Source organism: Rhamphochromis longiceps, linkage group LG13, assembly GCF_057381845.1.
Source record: "Rhamphochromis longiceps isolate RC_006_pf linkage group LG13, R_longiceps_female_GT1.1, whole genome shotgun sequence".
NCBI classification, from domain to species: domain Eukaryota; kingdom Metazoa; phylum Chordata; class Actinopteri; order Cichliformes; family Cichlidae; genus Rhamphochromis; species Rhamphochromis longiceps.
The window spans coordinates 31,946,086-31,964,963 of record NC_140569.1 but is presented as its reverse complement, the minus strand read 5'-3'; the positions used below and the strand labels follow the sequence as shown (position 1 = coordinate 31,964,963).

The window sequence follows — 18,878 nt, the reverse complement described above, 5'->3', positions numbered from 1 at the left end:
TGCCTGGAATTGTGATTTCAGAAGTCACGTAAGGTTTTAAACCACAGGAAAATCACTGGGGTTTTAGGAGGCAGAAAGCATACCCGAGCACTACTATAGTAAAAAAACTAATGCCTTTACCTTGTACATTTGATGCTTCAGCAGCTGCAACCAAGCCCAAATACCTGAGGTGTATCATGACACTATAAATAATTTGTTCACAGTCCTCTGTTTTGTGTTTCCTTTTTTTTTTCCAGATGAGGACGAGGTGTTTGAGTTCCCCGCTGTCACACCAGCAGTTCCAGCTCTCGACACTCAGTCCATCACCCTGATGACGGGCTCAGCCCAGAGAATCTCTGTGCGCCTGCAGAGAGCCACCATAAGCCAGGCTACCCAGACTGAACCACTGTGGCCTGAACATGCCTGGGAGGCGGCAGACAGTGGTGCTCACACCTTCCCCAAAATGAAATACAGGACTCACAGGAAAATGTCTAAAAACAAGGGTTTTGCCTGCTGGGAAAACCAGAGTGGCAGGCAGTACCAGGCAGGTTCTGCACCGCACTGCACTGGAAGCAGTGTAGACTCCCAGGAGAAGCCAGACGTCTCTGTAGAGCATGTACAGAACAGGGTTACACACAGAACAAAGGTAATGGAATAGATTATTTGTGGATTTTTATTCAAAAATCAAATTTTAGGCCGGAAGTGTTTCATTTGTAAAAGTCAAACCCCCAACAATTTGATGACCAGCAGAAGAAAACCTTTTTTTTTTTTTTATTATTTTTTGGATTTGTTGCGTCTTTATATAAATCAATTTGAATTCAAATGAATTTAATTTTTTTAACAGGAAGAGACCTTGGTCAGCAGTCCGGTTGGGTTGCGAGTAAAAAGGAAAAAACAGTGCATAGAGAGACAAGACCAAAGTTAATGACATTCAGTAGTGACATGTAAACACATCAGCAGTGGAAAGAAGAGAGGGGCTCAGTGCATCCTGGGAAGTCAACCAGTGTAAACCAGTAATAACTAAGGCATGGTTCAGGGTCACCCAATTCAACTAAGCTGTCTGTCTCCTGAACCCAGACTGATGGCTCTGCTTCACATTCTACTTTTGATTCTTTTTGGATTAGATAACTTATTACTGTGTGACTTAGGACCAGTGTTGGTCAAGTTATTTGAAACAATTAGTGATTACTTCTCCAAAAAGTAATCCCATTACTTTACTGATTACTTATTATCAAATATAATTAGTTACTTAGTTACTTTTCAAAAACATGATACACAACCTGAATACGTAATAAAGCAATAGACCTTTGAGCCATATTCTACTTTTTCTGCATAATCCATCATATAAAATTGAATCAAATGGAAAGCCTCTTTCTAAAATTTTTTATTTGTTTTAATCTTTCAATTTTATGCACATTGCATTAAGCAAAAATTTTAATTATATGCAACAATCTTTGACTTGAAGAAATGTGTTTAACATTTAAACCTATGTTCTGCATATTCAATGATATAAAATATAATAATGTTTTGTGTTTACACTCGCTCTTTCAAATAGATGCAAGTAAAACACAGCAGGAAATAAATAAAATCATTCAGCAGCACTGAGTCCTGTCGCTCTTAAATCTATGTTCACCTGTTTAGCAGGAGTGAGGCGGGTGGAGGTTTGCTTGAAAACTAAAAGTAATGTAAGTACATCCATGCTTTAAATGCTGCATGGATGTACTCTCTCCCACATTCCATATCATTGTTGATCTGCACACCCTTACGTCATTGTCATGAGACACTTTCACAAACAAAATAACGACAATTTAGTAATGCAGTAAGGCAGCTTACGGGAAAGTAACAGTAATCTAATTATAGTGTGCGATAGTAATCCCTTACGTTATTCGTCACTTGAAAAAAGTAATCGGATTATAGTAACGCATTACTGCCCATCTCTGGTCTTTAGTTAAAATAAATAAAAAGTAAATAAATTGATGCCACCAACCCAAACACACATGTCTCTCCTCTTTCTTCCACTCCAGAACAGCTGACTCGGTTACAGTGGTGAGAAGCACTCGTGGAGATCCAGAAAGCCCCTAGTCGCTAAGACCAGGAGCTTCAGGGGGATATTCTTGGCTTTCTGAGGTCCCCCTTCAAAAACATGGAGTCATCATGTCCTCTCAAGACTTCAGCACAATACAGACAGAGCGACATAGAGCTGAAGTCAGGGAGAAGAGCTCTATAACATACAGTCTTTTAGCTCCAGGCAGAAAGACACAAGATGAAGGTTTTTCCTTATGGATTGTTGGCCAGTTGCTTTACATCGTCGAGCTTTCAAATGGAGCTCAGGAAGAATGTGAACAGAAATGATCTGGTGTTGGATTTTAATAAAGAGATGCAGCATCAAGATCCTGATGTCACATGATCATAGCAAAGGGAATTTTTTGGATGTTTGTATGTGTAGATGGAAATAAAAGGAAACAGAACCTGAATGTAAAGGGAAACCAACAGAACATTTAGCACAAAGACTCATGAAACAGCATTTCTATAGTGACAGCTGCAGAGCGGCCCACCTTAATTTTATCTTGCAGGGTTTTTTTCAGCAAAACAAATGCTGCAGACAACCTCAATCATTCTGTTGTGATCTCTCTCTCTCCCATCATTGATCTTTTATCAAAGATGATAAAAGCATTTTTTACAAATGCTGTACACCATCAAGTGTGGAAGGTTTCATAAATATGCGTTGTGCTTTGTGTTTTCCTATTTTTCTGTGTCAAAACAAATAAAAAGTACATATTTATGCAATGTCATGCCATTTTGTCTTTGCCATCTGAAGGGATGTTTTTCATTGTAATTTGATGTTTCCACTGACTTTAAAGTTAAATCATGTGTCTGATTTTGAGCCTGGCAGTGCAAGGTGCAGTCAGTCACACCCACTAACTAAGTTAGCTATTGCTACATCAACTTTAGTCATGCTGTTGTTTGTGAGGTCCTGTTGGGAAGCCTGAAGCTGAGCATTTTTATCATCACCATCCTGGTCTTTATAGGACATGACAAGCGAGGGGTGGATCTGACGTAGAAATCAAGAAACAATGTATGCTGTGGTGCTTAAACAGTGTAATATTCAAAAATATATATTAAATATACTAAAGAGAAAGTGATCACTGTGCAACTCCTAGCAGAGTTCTGTCACATAAAAGCTTTATTGCTCCTGTAAATGAGTGCCATCTTGTGGCCACATTTGGTAATGTTTCTGGAAACTAGCTTTACTATGAGCCAGTGACGATTATTTCTAATGGTAAATGGCCTGTATTTATATAGCGCTTTACTAGTCCCTAAGGACCCCAAAGCGCTTTACATATCCAGTCACCCACCCATTCACACACACATTCACACACTGGTGATGGCAGCTACATTGTAGCCACAGCCGCCCTGGGGCGCACTGACAGAGGCTTTAAGGTTGTATAGTGCAGATGCAGGCACTGTGGGGTTACCCTTATCAGTGCAGAGGCTGCAGCACTTGTAAACAATCATCCAGTTATTACTATTATTATGATAAACTGTTAGATCTGTTACTACTCCTTCAATGAGAGGTCTGGACCTTGACCAGGCGTTACCACTACAGTTCTTTGATTCTTTTCTTTGTCAACCATTCTACTGTAGGTATGATGGTGTGCTTGAGAAGTAAACAGTGCAGTCATTTGGTACAACTGCGGTAACAAACAGTTTTATTAATAATATAAATGTTTTTTAAAATGCAAGTAATAAAAACATCCATTAGTTCTAGTAAAAATAAAGAGTGGACAGGCAGAGGTTGCAACATAGTGTAGGTCACTATTGAAGCTGCTATAAGTGATTACACAACAGGATGTCCTGGTGGCAAGACAGGACCAGTTCACCTTTTTTTAAATAATTTTTTTCCCGTTTACTCACTATTATTGTTGTTGTTGTTGTTGAATGAATAATTCATTTTCTGTCTTCATTTTCTTTTTTTACAGCCCCATTTTTAGCCCTACAAAGTAACATTCTGATATCCAGAAATATACCAATCAGGAAACCCCTGGAGTAGTGAAACATCTGATTCACTAGGCCGACTTCATGACAGGATCTCCAACCACTGAGAGCAATGTAAACAAGGATGCTTTGCATGATGTTCATGGTCTGTTCGCCTTGTAATTGGAAGGTTGCTGGTTCGAGCCCCGGCTCGGACAGTCTTGGTCGTTGTGTCCTTGGGCAAGACACTTCACCTACCGCCTTCTGGTGTTGGCCAGAGGGGCCGATGGCGCGACATGGCAGCCTCGCTTCTGTCAGTCTGCCCCAGGGCAGCTGTGACTACAACTGTAGCTGCCTCCACCAGTGTGTGAATGTGAGAGTGAATGGGTGGATGACTGGGTGTGTAAAGCGCTTTGGGGTCCCTAGGCGGGACTAGTAAAAGCGCTATACAAATACAGGCCATTTACCATCGATGAAGGTCTGGAGTCCAGCTCAGAGCTGGCAGACCTCAGTCTAAGGACAATAAAGATGGTGTCAAACTTTGGAAATCACCAACCACCTTACTCAGACTAATATTGTTGATTTGAACACTGCCACCTCAAGCTTCCCTTTCAACTTCTCGGGGTTGTTATTTATCTTTTCAGATCCTTCCAGCAAATGTCTTCTTCTATTATTAATACTGGCACCTAATTACATCATCTAATTAAATTCTGTAATTACACACAGATCTATTTATGTGTATCAGTATTTCTGTATGAGTGCATGGGTACGTGTATATATAGATAACACTATGCATGAATATACATATATTAGTAAAGGTATGTGAGCAAAATTGCATGCACGTTTGCATCTGTGTAGATGAACATATCAGGCTCATCACAGTTGAGATTTCAATTCTATTTTTCTCCCATCCAGGACAAGCTGTTTATAGCTTTTCCTGTTACCCTTGTATGTCCTCGTCTTGTGCTACTGTTGTAAAAACTAAACAAAAACAAAGTAAGCTAAATATACTATGGGAGCAGTAATTAGGCCTTGGTTACAATATAAAGTGTAACCAAAATCAATTACATAGTATTATTATAACCATAAAAATATCACATTTTCTGTGGTCGGCAATTATCAGAAGCCCAATTCCACACACCTGCAAGTCTGTGATTCCTGAGAAAGTGCTTGGACATTAGTCCAGCTCCAACTTATCTTCAAAGAACGTGTAGAATCCTTTAACACACTCACTTTACTGCAGCAAGTGTGAAAGCATTTAGGTTGGACAAAACCCAGAGTATAGCTACCAACGGTACATTTACTACACTTCACACATCTGTCTAGAATGTGCCTCCATTTTTGAACAAGAGGAAGTGACCTACTGTGCATGTACAATTTTATTTACATTGCAAACACCTCATGTGTCCAAAGACAGCAAAGTCATGCCCAAAATCATATGAAGCTGAACAGACATCAGATCGGAAAGAAATGAAAGGAACTTGTGTGGGTCAGTCTTTCTCTGCAATCACCTGCAGTGAAGTGACAATGAAATTAAAGAATTTGGAGCTTTTTGTCACTGCTGTTTATTGCACTGTATGTTTTAATGCAGTTAGTACTAAACTGAAATTAGACCACACAAGTCCACTGTTGGCTTAATAAAATCTTTATAAAGAACAAAGCTAATCTCACAAAGTATCTCAGAGATTTCGTTTTTGACAAATCATTGTAATAAAAGACATGAACAGATCCACAGGAAACAATTTAAAAGTATCCATAACTCATTGAGCACACTGTCAAAGGCTGACGAGGTGCATGCAAGCTACCTGGATTTCATCCTAATCATTTCAAATTTTACTTTTTAAACAAATGGAGACCATAAGTACAAATGCTATAGAGTAAAGCAACATTTCCCAGTGTGACTGACGAGTCTCAGAGTGTCGCCCAGTAACCTACACAGAAGGTTCACTGTGGCTCCAGCACTTATTCAACAGAATAAGTAACAAGGTATTAGTCTTCAGGCGTAAGGTCAAACAGATGTTTATTAAAAAATAAAAACTACAAAAAACCCAAAATGGGGAAAAAAAAAAAAAAAAAAAAAAAAAAAAAAAAAAAGCACACAGAGCCTAATGCATTCATAACACAACAAAAACTCATCCTTTGGCTTCTGATCAGTGGGCGATAACTGCTAACGGGATCGCAGTGAGAAGGCAAACCACAGTGCACATATACATCTATAAAAACAAAATGTGTTGTTGAAAGCCCCTTTCTGGCTTGCTTTTACAAATTAAACATGCAGCCATGTGATATGGTACGATTACAGCATATCGTCATCATCTCCTCCTCCGTACATGTCGGCCAGTTTCTTGAAGCGAGGGCCCCATTCATTGAGGCAGTCATAGTTCTGGTCTCCACTGCTTGAAGAGTTCAAAGAGGAGAGACTTCCTGCATCAGAACCACCTCCCTCATAGTCAAACACCAGCAGGGAGTCATAAGGGGGTGCTGTTGGGTCGTTGTCTGCAGCCTTCAGATTCTGTTGGAGGAAATTTTACACAACTTACTTCAATTACCTCACATGGAGCACAATAACGTAACAGAATAATAAACGTGACCATTATCAAAGCACAGACATGATGTACTCTTAGCCAAAACATCCATCTTCTGCCACTTGTCTGGGAGCAAGTCAATTAAACAACTCCCTCTTTTTCTTCTCTTAAAATAAATAAATTAAGATTCCCGTCACCATGACTGGAGCCAAAGTAATACCATCCAGCTTATGTCTAAGATTTTAGAGCAGGTCACCTACCAATCGGAAGGTTGGTACACTGCAGACCAAATATCCTTGAGCAAGATACTAACATGTGTGATAACATTAGACAAAAAGCAATGAAAATGTATGCACTCCCTTCAAATGACACAAGTGCTTCCATGAGGCAGTAAGAGCTGCTTAGGTTCCCATTTTCTGTAATACTGTGGTCAATGTTATCAAATGATGCACTGAATTCACACCTCAGTACCACATTTCATTAAGTTTTAAGGAGCTTTAGAATCTCACTCACATCTTCAATGAAGTTGCCAATCTCCTCGGGGTTGGCAGGCCGTGGCCGGTACTGAGGAGCAGGCATGAAGTTTGGCACCACTTCATTCCTTAACACATCGGGCCGGTTGTCCAGGCCACGGTGGAGAACACTCAGGTCATAGTCCTGAAAGAAGGCGATTTAATGATGCATTATTACATGGAATATTTTTGCTGTACTTCTGCAATCCACTCTCTTCATCCACTTAGCCCATTGTCTACTCAAACTTTTCTATCAGTAAAAAGCCTGGGTCAAATCACTGAAATGGAACAAATTTGATCAGCCTTTTTAAACATTTCATCTCAAAAAGAAAATCTCAGGTTTTCTGTTCCTGAGACTTGTGTGTGTGCAGCTTTGATTAATGTGTAATCAGAATGAGTGCCCATTTACCTGATCATCCTCGCCACCTCCTTCTTCATCGTAGTAATAGACGTTGTCTCTGACACCATCATCCAGCAGGAGTGGCTCCTTTTTCTCCCTTTTCCTCTGTTTTGTAAACAGCAGCACTAGCAGCAACAGCGCTGAACACAGAGCACAACGTTTAGCACACAGTAACCAACCAAATCCTACTTAGCTGGGAAAGGAAAGAGATGCACCGTCCTGAGACTACAGATGTGTGACTCACCGAGCAGCAGGATGGCTCCAAGTATTCCAAGGATAAGGGGCAGGTTGCTGGCAGCTGCACCATAGCGTCCTGGACCTGAGCATGCAGTGAAGTCTGTGCCCCTGCAGTCACACACTTTAGCTGTGATGATGTTGTCCTGCCCCAAGCCATGTTTGTCTGCCACTGTCAGTATAACACTGTACTCTCCACTGGGCAGCTCAGCGGCTAAATTCAAGATGATGCCCGTTTCTGAAATAAGACAGCAGATATTTTACTTAATAATTCTGTGTTGATGGATTTGCTTTGTCTCACTTTCACCTAGCTTTACCACCTCTTCAAAGCCACGTTGCACCAATTACTCTAATCTCAATGTTCAGTGGTGAACACTGAATCATGTCCGACCTAAACAATCCTGACATTTGCAAATCACATGTTAGCAGGAAAAATACATATTTTGGTTTCTGAACCAAAATATTTAAAAGTCTGGCCATCTTATCAGTTTATACTTGTCACATGTTAGCAGTGTACATACTGGTGTCGTTCATCCTAGCGGTCCAGTTGGTCTTTGACATGCCCTGTAAAGACACCGAGTAGGGAGGTCCAAATTCTGGTCCGTCTTTATCTGTTACTGACAGCAGCTGAGGAGCTGGATCCTTGTTGCACACCTGAGGAAACAAAGTCACAGTGAAGCTTTCCTTCATGCTGATGACCATCCTGTAGTTGGAAATCTTACAAACACACCCATCCTGCACCACAATTAGACAAGTTCAACACAAAACGACTCTTGAGCTATTGGAAATAAGACACACCTTGATTTCACGCTCTTCAATAAATGGAGCATTGTCATTGACATCTTCCAGCTGAATGATCAGAGTACCAGTTCCTGTAGCTGGGACTGCATCTGGTAACAGAACAAACATCAGGAGAACAACATTTATTACAACGATATTTCACTTTATTGAAGAAACCCAAGTTCATAGTAATGCACACAGACTTTCCTCTAGACCTCTGATCCTCATAACTGGCACTTGGCTTTTAAAACAAAGATTTGAGGGCTAAAACTAATGGCTAAGATCAAATTAATTACTGAATTACTAATTATTAAATTTTTCAAATTAAGGGTTGCAATGTTATTAGCTGGGAATGTCCCAGGAAAGGCCGTTTGTGCTGGAATTTGAAAAAAAGATTCCATCATTCAGTGATCAGTCTGTGCAACATAGGATTTCTTGTCCTGCAACTTTATCGGGACATTATACAGGCTAGTCCAACTTATCGAATTTAACAAGTGTTCCTCCATAACTTTTCAGAAATGGGAATTTTATTAAAAGTTATAAATTGTAATAGTCTTAACTGCCACCTACCATTATCATAGGCACCAATGGTTGCAGTGTATCTGTTGTTTGTGACAAAGATACCCTCTCTGTCCATGGACGCTCTCACTTTAATAAGACCTGTGTCCTTGTCCACGTTCAGCCAGCCTGCTGGGTCAGTCAATATTTTGTACCTGTACAAGACAGTCACAGAAAAGATGGTAATACTGTGCAGGCAGGATGATTAGAATTAGCATGTTCCACAATGTGATACAGTGGAACCCCGACTTACGAAATTAATTCGTTCCCGAGGGTCTTTTGAAAGTCGAAAGTCGAAGCACCCATCGCGCGTTTTGACTGAGGCGATGCTGAACAATAGGCTATAGGCTAATTGCTAACCAGAACAACAATACGTCGTTCAAGTGGAACAGCGAAGCGCAAGTATGGAAGCCAAGGGGTTGTCACATGAATCGGAAGGCATTGTGTGTGGGCTCAGCCAATCAGAGCCAGTGGATTTCGTTACTCAGGCATTTTGCCATAACACGGGCAAAAATATTGCCGTTCAGTGCCTTCGTAACTTGAATTTTTCGTGAAACGGGGTATTGGTAAGTCGGGGGTTCCACTGTATTTGATTTTGAACATCCTCCGCTTTCTCCTCAGGCTAAATACACGGTGCAAGAATTAAACACATTAACTGTTACAGGGTTCTCACATCATTTAAAAATACTGGTGGCCACTAGGTACCATCCATCAGCCTCCTAGTAGATGCAGCTATGGTAGGAATTTGAATGTCCTAAGTTGCCTCATTCTTGGGTTATCGGATTCACAAACTTTGGTGTCCACAGCGCCTGTCCAGCAGGGTGGTGACAATACCCAATGAGCTTTTTACAACTAAGGAGTTAAAAAAAGCTTTAAGACCTTAATGATACAAATTAATTAATTAACTGTATTTGGGTCTTTTATAAGCCTAATATTCTATTATGGTATACAGCTATTCAGTGTTTTATCGCTATAGACAGTATTCTGTAATTATATCTGCCACACATGAGGACAGTGAATCAATTTTGACCATCAAACAGAACAAGGAATCTAAAACATTTATCTAAGACATTTATCTATAAGGAAATTTAATATTTGCAGCACTTATGAGGTCAGTGATACATTCTCTTTAGCAGTAGAAAGTCTCTCCCCCACCCCCCGACTTACGAGACTGTCTGCTTGCGTGCAGTGTCTGGGTCTGAAGCAGTGTACTGCACCACGACTTCATCCACAGCAAGGTCCTCTGGTTTTACCACAAGAAGCTCCTTTGGATCAAATATTGGAGCTTCATTCACATCTCTCACATTCACCACCACTGTGGCGGTAGAAGTGACCACAGAAACACCAGGAACAAAAGGAATCTCATTCTCCACTGAAACCAACAGAGTGTGCTTGCTGGCCCTCTCGAAGTCCAGCTCCTGGTTGGAAGGAAGGGAGGAGAAAGAAAAACACACACACACACACACACACTTGTGAGGATACATGAAATCACAAAAATGCTGCCATCAAATGACACAATTATCTTCCAATATTATGAATGAATTCCTGATTTTCTTCCTACCTTTGCAGTAGAAAGGATTCCTTCATGTTTGTTAGTTCCCGTTTTTACTGTGAAAAGTCCATCAGGATCACCACTGACGATCTTGAACTTGGCGTTCCAGGCTGGAGTTTGTGGTTCATCCTCATCTGTTACCATCATCCTAACCACCACAACATCCTTTTTGTTTTCATCAACTGTTGCAGTATACTGTGAGAAAATAAAGGATGAGTCAGAAATCACAGCAGTGAAAACAGATCTAAAGCCTCCTAACTAGGAACGGCGAATAATGGCCTCATTTTGTAGTCTGTGTCATTATATTAGGTTCATTACTTAATGCAAGTCTACAACTGTGGAGTCCATAAATTTAATTCGCTATGCATGTGGTAAAATATTGTTTTTAACTGCATTTGTACATTTCCCATGTGCTGTCAAAGACTGGGTTTTTGCTGTGTCAGAATGTGTGAGTGCAACATTAATAATGCAGTTAGATACAGGATGAATGTATTCTGCTTTAACAGTGTGAAAAAGCAGCAGTTAAACAGGAAGTTTCCAGTTACTTCATACTTACTGAGCTCTGAGTGAAGACTGGAGCGTTGTCATTGCTGTCCGTCACCGTGAGGATGACTTTGGTTTGTCCAGTTAACCCTTCTCCTGCCATATCTGCTGCTTGCACTGTCAGAGTGTACTGTGGATATTTCTGGTAAGATACAGACATCAGCTCATCAACAGGAAGGAAGAAACACTGACATCGGTTTACAGACTGTAACACAGCCTTCAGACGGACTAAAGCTCTTCATCTATGAAGGCCGATTCTGCTGAAAAGCTGAAGCTAAACTCATTTAATATTTTGCTTATGACAAACATGATGCTGTTGAGAGCCTTGGTCAAACTGTTAGAATAAAGTATTTCTTGACCATTTGGCACGAGGCTGTTTGTTGAAACTGACTTCACAGAGCAACAAAGAGGTTTATGATGCTGCACCAGAAACAGCTCTGATCTCCTGTAGTCTGGACAAACTATTTATACTTGGCGAATAGTTTGTCAGACTAGTCTGTGTCTTCCATGCAGAGGTATGACACAAACCAGAAATGTAGACAGAAACTAACTATACTTTAGAGGCTGTGTCTAGTTTTACTGTCAAAAAAAAAAAAACCCACCATGTTTTTTTGCAGCACCCTCTTTGTGACTGATTTCTAGCAGTGACAGGCAGACTACTGATCCTGATTCATTACAAAATGTTTTTTCAGCCCTTAGGTGTAAAAGGACACTTGTGTTTTAAATGTGTTTAACAGGTCTTACCTCTCTGTCCAGTCCTCTACCAGCGATTCTGATGCTTCCAGTAATTGGGTTGATTTCAAACATGTTGTCAGTGGGCAGCGGTGGGTCCTGGTTCAGAATACGATAGCGGAGCTCTGAGTTGTCAGTATTTGGCTCATCGTCGTCTTTGGCCTCAACCTTAACCACCTCCGTCCCTGGAGTGGAGGAAATAAAAAAGAAGTTCCTGAAGGTCTTCACACTGCTTCATTTACAAGATTTACTAAATAAAATTGACTTAATGCAAACGTCTGCTAATTTCCTTCCAACCCAAATCCTTCTCTGGTGCTTTAGGTGTCATTCTGATTTTCTTTAAATCTCTGGGTATCTTGAAATTCATTAAATATAGTGGATAAGTATTAGAAACACGAACAAAAGCAAAGAAAACTACCCAAGTCCAGAGGCAATAAGGTTTCTATACATACCGATGGCCGTGGCCTCAGCAACATTTGCTTTGTACTCCGCCGTAAAATAAGGTTTGTTGTCGTTCTGGTCGATCACAATGACTTTAATCTCCATGGGTTCCTCAGCTTGTCCTGCTCCGGCAACCACAGCATGTGCTTCAAACTACACAGACAGAAGATTTTAAGTTTAGATTCGCCCACACACACACTTTTCCAATGGGGATCAAAATGCAATAATCAGGTACGAAGTGAGGATGATTACCGTGTAACTGGCTGTTTCCTCTCTGTCGAGTGGTTGTGTTACATACAGAATGCCCGTTTCTCTGTCCATTGTGAAACGATTAACAGGAGGCAGATCAGCTCCAGGACCAGTGATGCTGTAAAAGAGCTTCTTGAATTTATCGTCACTAGAGCGGATCTGGAAAAACAAACAAAAACAAATGAAAAACACAACAGGACTAATTAAGATCACTCTCACCATCTAAAGTAACTGTTAAATAGTAAAGAGGCTGTGCATTAGACTCAAATTCAAGAGATTTCTGGTTATTTTGATATATAGAGCAGAAGGACTCCTTGTGATCTCAAATCAAAAAGATTGTTAGATTCTCTAAGCATTTTGGGCACACTATAATTACTCATTGTAAATAATCTGAGTTATTAGCGTAGTGTTATCGTCAACCAATTTACTCCAGTTTTAGTTAATTTTGTGTGTCACTGTTGCAAAGTTCAAAACACTCCATACCGCAGGATTAAGACCCTATAGTATTAGAAAGAAATCACAACAATCAGCTGATCTCCATGAGTAAACACTTGTCACCGTGAGAAAGCAAACTCCCTTTTAACTAGAGAAATGTCCAACAGAACCAGGTTCAAGGACAGGGAGCCATCTGCCACAAATTGTTGGGGAGTGAAAGTTAGGAGTAGTGAGAGATGGGACAAATTTTAGCATTTATAAACTGAAATTTAAAAAATAAAAACAATTATACCTAAGAGACAAATACATCTTTCACTTGGCAATTAAGTATCAACTTTTCTGACTGCCAACAACATATAGATCTTTACTTGTGCCTTTACACTTCACTTGCGTTACTCTAAAGTTAACTGATAGTCATACTAAGAATTACTTATGACATCCAAGAAAGAAAATAAAAAAAAATAAAATAAAAAAAGACATGCGGACTGCAGAGGAAACAACAGCGAGATCCTATGCAGAAATAAACATTTAAAATGCAGTTTATTGTCAAATTAACCACAAGGTCATTCAGTTCACCTTACCTGAGCTACTTTCAGGGGATAGGTTCCTCTCTTATTCTCAGTAACACTGAGCGTAGGAATAACCCAGGCCCTTTTCCTCCTCCTCAGCCCTCCACCAGACTTGGGAAATTGCAGAACGGGCACTTGTGGCTCAGCGGCATTCTGGAAGAACATACAGACAGCTTTTTTAGCAAGAGCTTGGATAGAACACCACTCAGAACTTAATTAAACTATGAGGAGGAGCACAGACGTTCTCAGAATGAGTTTTAAATTATTTTCAGACTATGACGGGTCTGTGTCTGTCCAGAGTTAACATCAGTTTCAACATCTTAGCCATGAAGGCCAATGAGGCATTATCGTGTCCTACCAAGCAGGACATGTTGATACTCAAGTTTGTGAATCTGATAAATTATATGTAGCCTCACGAGTTAAGTTGCCATCTGTTGTATCTACTAAAAGTGTCGGAAACAGGCATTTTGCATGTATCGATTCCAAATGTACTTTTCATTCATGCCCCATTAAACAGTGTCTCTAAACCCACCTCCGTGTTGTTAATAGAGTCCACTTCAGTACTGTGATGCTGAATGTTGAAGTTTGTGTGGGCTCCATGGTGGTGCTTTCCACGGTGATGCTCAGGGTGAACGACACTGACTGGAACTGTTATTTTGTGACCATGAGAGTCCCAGGAGTGGATGAAGAAGTTCCGGTGTCCTTTATGAAGAACAACCTCTCTGTTTACCTGGAAGGTAAATAAATAAATAAATAAATATATAATAAAAAACAAAACCTTTAACAGAAATACAACATACATTCGTTAGACTAAGTCCTCACAAATCTTACTTCAATATCTTCTTTTCTAAACTAACCCCAACTTTGCTGTCAGGTCTGTCAACTCTACTTACCGTTAATGTACCATCTGCCTTTACAGTAAAGCGACTGTCATCAGTGCTGAAAAGAATTACTGTGCGCTCTGTGCAGTCAGTGAAGCCCACTGGGAAAGGATAGGAAAGAGTTAATCATTATGAATGTGGTACATATAGTGAAAAATCTGGCAAGTTTTTTGTATTCAAAGAAAAGCGACAGACACCACTCCCTCTTCCTTAACAAAAGCAGCATAAGTGACTGCAAGATGACTAAATGGTTTTTAGCTCTGACAGTAGCAACACTCAGTCAGGTTAACATTATTTACTTTTAACAAAGATGTCAAAACCACACACACACACACACACACACACACACACACACACACACACACACGTTTTATTTGAAGTAAGTACACATTCTCATACAACCATCAACCTCACTTTGACGGTTTAAATTGGTAAAAATATTAATAAAATTTGGCGTTTACCTCAGGTCGTCATTTCAAAAAGCAGCAAAATTGCCAGTGCAGAACAGATTTTTTCTGGTTTCCAGTAAAGACAACATAACTACACAACACCTCACTTCCCACACCCTTCAGGGGACCATGCTTATGAAAATTACATATTGACAACGTAATGTTAATCAATTCTTCATTCCTTTCATTTACTTTAACACTTAACATAAATTGTTACATTTCTGCGATTGGTAATTCATTTTTAGGATACAAGAAAGAAGAGGGGGGGGATAAACAGCCTTGACTTGAACTAAAACAATTCATAGAATTGTCTAAACCTACGTATTCTTAGACAACAGCCTATTAATATAAAACTATCAAGACATGCAGTCAAACTAAAGCAGTATTGGAAGAGGAAAAGGTTGTATTAATGCATCTGTAATAACCATAGGCCAAGAAAGCTAAAACAATGTTTATATTTTAGTAGGGTTGGAACCATCAATCATTTCGAACCAGCTATTCTACCCATTATTCACTGCTCCTTATAGAAGTATTGTGGAGTAAGTGTTTGGTTCACTACAGCCTTTTCTCATTACTGCCTACTCAACTTGATTTTTAGGTTGCAGTACTTTTGGCACCTACTCTAGGGCCCTGTTGGCATCTACTCTTAATGACATTTTACTGAATTGTATTGAAAAAGGACAGAAACTGACATATGATGCCCAGATATAGATTTCTGCAATATTTTCCTAAATAAATAAACAAGGTAAAGCTGTACATACATTTACACAGCGTTTTAATCTGATTATCATAAATTGCTTGTGTCTTAAAAACCCCCATCAAAGTGGGTAATTCAGTAGAGACCATTGATAAAGAAACGAATATTCACGCTAAAGCAAACATGCATAACCACAACCCATTTAAAAAACAAACAAACAAAAACTGTTTAAGTCTGTTTATAAGAAGCTTTTAAAAACCTTTCAGTTAACTGAAATCAAAGAAAACAGTTCCTTTTTTAGAGTTTCACTTGAATAGCAAAGCCTGTAAAACAGGTTCGGGGATAGTGCTCTGACCAGCAGGTAAAAGTAACAGAATCAGAGTGAGAGCAGGCTGAGACATGTTTGGGTTTCAACTAAGAACAATGTGCCCAACTAATCTGCTGAAGGCCATCTGGGCTGGAGGAGTCCTTTACAACAGCAGAGTTGTTCCATGTAGGGCTGCAACTCAGGTCTAAACCCTCCGACAGTTTCATACAAACAAATCTGTAATGTGAAATGATACTAGACAATAGAAACAAATACCCAAAAATAATTTCATTTAGATTATGACTAAGAGTAACGCACCATCCAGGCAGAAAACATTAACATCCAAATCAAACACGTTTAAAAACACCCATGTACGAGCCTACACTGGGTTGCTCTTACCTTTGCCCAGCCTCATGCCCGGCCTCAGATGTTCCCTGGACACTCTGAAAACCAGCAGCTCTGACTCAAATCCAGGCACACATGTTGGCCTGTTAGCTCTCTCTAGTGCTGACACCTAGGAGAGGAGCAACAGTTTCAGTTAGACGTACAATAAGACTTCAGGCTTATAAGAGTTCGAAACTGAATAACTACATGTTTTTTAAAAAAAAAAATCAAAAACTTGAAATGTTTTCAGCATTGAAAGGTCAGGATTTTAGGTTTTTCCTTAAACTGAACAACGTGCAGCTTTGAGCTGTTGTTCAGAAAATGCCTTGGCAAAGCATTGCGCTGCTTAATATACACAGTTTAAACACTAAATAAAGAACAAAATAACTGTCACTTTAAATACTAATGAAAATGTGTCTAACGCTCCGTGTAATTATATGAATGAATTGAAATTGTGCCTGTAAGCCAAATGACTTTATTTCATTTTAAAATCCCAAAAACGATATTACTTGGATGATAGTCCTTTTTCTCTTTTACATTAATGAATCTTTTTACAAGTGCTTCTCGATATGTGTAAGCGAAACAGACTGGAGTGAACAAAGCTGAAACCACAACTCTGAACTGGAAATTAACCTGCAGACAACGTCATGAGCGGAATCAGGGCGAGGCTCGCTCACAACCTCGAACTCTTCGAGGCGGAAGGGTATGAAAAGAAAAAGAAAGACGGCCTAAACCTCCGCGTGTGTTCTGCGGTTTCGACACTGTTTTAAAATACTTTTTTTTTTTTTTTAATATTTGTTGCAGATTGCTCTGCGGAGAAAGCTGCTACACACAATAAGGATTTTAGACCCCCACAAGTTCGTTTGGCCCACTAGTCCCAGCAAGTACCATAGCTGATAAAAGCATTTCTTTATTAAAATCGAAGGCTACTTCACGCATAAAGAGGTGCCGAAATTATTCCGCGAAGAAAAGAAAGAAAGACTGCTTGTGAGATACCCGGTGTTGTCCAGTTCAATCAAATAAGTAACAGGATTAACCGACATTTATTTTTTGTGACTCAAAGTAGAAGGGACAGTGAGAGAATTGAGCACCGATGGCAAAATATTAACCAAAAGAGGAAGTCTCACCTGGAAAACGACGATTAAAGCACCAAAAACCGCGAACAATGCGGTCCCCATTTGTCTAAGTCGTATTTTTAGTATTCCTCTCGAGTACACAGCCAAAAACGAAAAGAATCCTAAATATATTCCTCTTTGAACTCGCTTCTTGGCGTCTTCCTGTTGTGCCCTGAAGGTAGTTTCTGTAACTGAGACTCGACTCTGCAAGGCGCTCTTTCAGGTACTTTCAGCACATGACGTCAGCTTACAGGTGCGCAGGTTCCGTGTTCCTAATATGGTCATCCCAGCCCGTCACACCTGAAGTGACAGGAACAAGTAGTTTCTGTTCATAAATAATAAATAGAGACACAGCGGATAGTAGCAGCGGACAGCGTTATTATCAGCAATGATCTGAGTCTGAGTTCAGTCAGCCACATTCGGGAGCTCTCAGTCTCATTTCCTCTTACTGATAATCTGTCTCTCACTCCCCATGTCTTTCTCACACATGCACACACACTGACATTCAGACTTTATCCACAGTTGCTTACTAAGAATCACTAAAAAACACGTGAAGCTGCTGACAGAAAACCATCTTTCATTTGTAAAGCCAACCAACAGTGTTATAAAGTCATTAGTGTGAAACCAGCCTAAAAAAAACACAAATGACTGTCTGAAAACCAGTGGATGTATTCAGCTGAGTGTTGAAAGGAAATCATCGACAGTGTCCCCGAACAGAAGCCAAATACAGAATTTGATGATACAAATTTAAGCATTCAGCTTTATTTGCTTCAGTTTTCACTGTCATCTGAATACACAACATCCCATTTGCTAATAAGCTGTTGTAAGTGTACCCACTGAAGTAATGCTATGTGCTGATAAACATCAGTAATTGATACTGAAGAAAAATGGACTTTTCTCATCCATGCTGTTCTTACCCTCACAGTCTGAAAGCATGTGACTGAGAGAATGCACTACTACTTTATTTTAAATGGAATTTCATTTATTCAAGTCCAATAGTTTAAGTGAACAATGTTTGTAGTAGTCTCCAGCAATAGTTCTCCAGGTTTCTTGAAGGACATTGTAAAGTTCTTCTTTAGATGTTGGCTGCTTTTTCTTCTGTTCTGTGTCAGGACTATCTTTTTGGGGTCTTTCTGTTGTATTCCTGCTTCAGTAATATTGAGATTCGGGCTCTGGGAGGTCAATCCATCATGGATAGTGTTCTACTGTATGTTTTTCTATCCGGGCCTGCTTTTACTGCATTGGCAGTGTATCATTGGCATGCTGAAAAAACAAAGCTGTTGCCAACCAGATGCTTTTTAGATGGTAGATCAAAATCTGAGGATACGTTTCAGCTTTAATAAGACACTCACTGTTGTATCTCTTCTCCTGACAGTCCTCACATTTTTAAGGATACACTCCACAACATGCAGAGATATGCCAAGATATTCTAATAGCATTTTAACAGAAAAACTAAAATTTTATACCTGTCACACTGTGTCCTTTGTCATTTTTCTTTTTTACAGAATCAACTAAAGAAACGGGAACAATTATGTGTTTTTGTGATTAACAAAGTGCTCAA

At 39.7% G+C, this 18,878-nt stretch overlaps 2 protein-coding genes across 7 annotated transcripts in view; one reads left to right on the top strand and one right to left on the bottom strand.

The window, feature by feature from the left end:
* rasgrp3 (RAS guanyl releasing protein 3 (calcium and DAG-regulated)) overlaps positions 1-3,030 on the top strand; it is a 43,523-nt gene extending 40,493 nt beyond the window's left edge. For 2 of the 6 annotated variants that reach the window (XM_085429015.1, XM_085429014.1), the window contains exons 12-13: positions 237-625; positions 2,004-3,030. In XM_085429015.1, the coding sequence (XP_085285141.1) occupies positions 237-625; positions 2,004-2,012 (398 nt within the window). In that variant the 3' untranslated portion in view covers positions 2,013-3,030. The remainder of the gene's footprint in view (positions 1-236; positions 626-2,003) is intronic. The other 4 variants (XM_085429011.1, XM_085429010.1, XM_085429013.1 and 1 more) reach the window with 3 other exon arrangements.
* A 2,953-nt stretch (positions 3,031-5,983) lies between these two features.
* Positions 5,984-17,524, bottom strand: LOC146656126 (cadherin-1-like). Its single transcript, XM_085429007.1, has 18 exons — positions 17,330-17,524; positions 16,218-16,332; positions 14,378-14,466; positions 14,017-14,214; positions 13,497-13,637; positions 12,484-12,639; positions 12,243-12,384; positions 11,803-11,975; positions 11,072-11,200; positions 10,525-10,710; positions 10,131-10,381; positions 8,976-9,118; positions 8,424-8,515; positions 8,147-8,279; positions 7,636-7,863; positions 7,401-7,531; positions 6,993-7,136; positions 5,984-6,466 (listed from the first exon to the last, which is right to left on the bottom strand). Exons 1-18 carry the CDS (start codon positions 17,378-17,380, stop codon positions 6,251-6,253), a joined length of 2,718 nt encoding a protein of 905 aa, XP_085285133.1. The 5' UTR covers positions 17,381-17,524; the 3' UTR covers positions 5,984-6,250.
* Between the last annotated feature and the right edge of the window lie 1,354 nt (positions 17,525-18,878).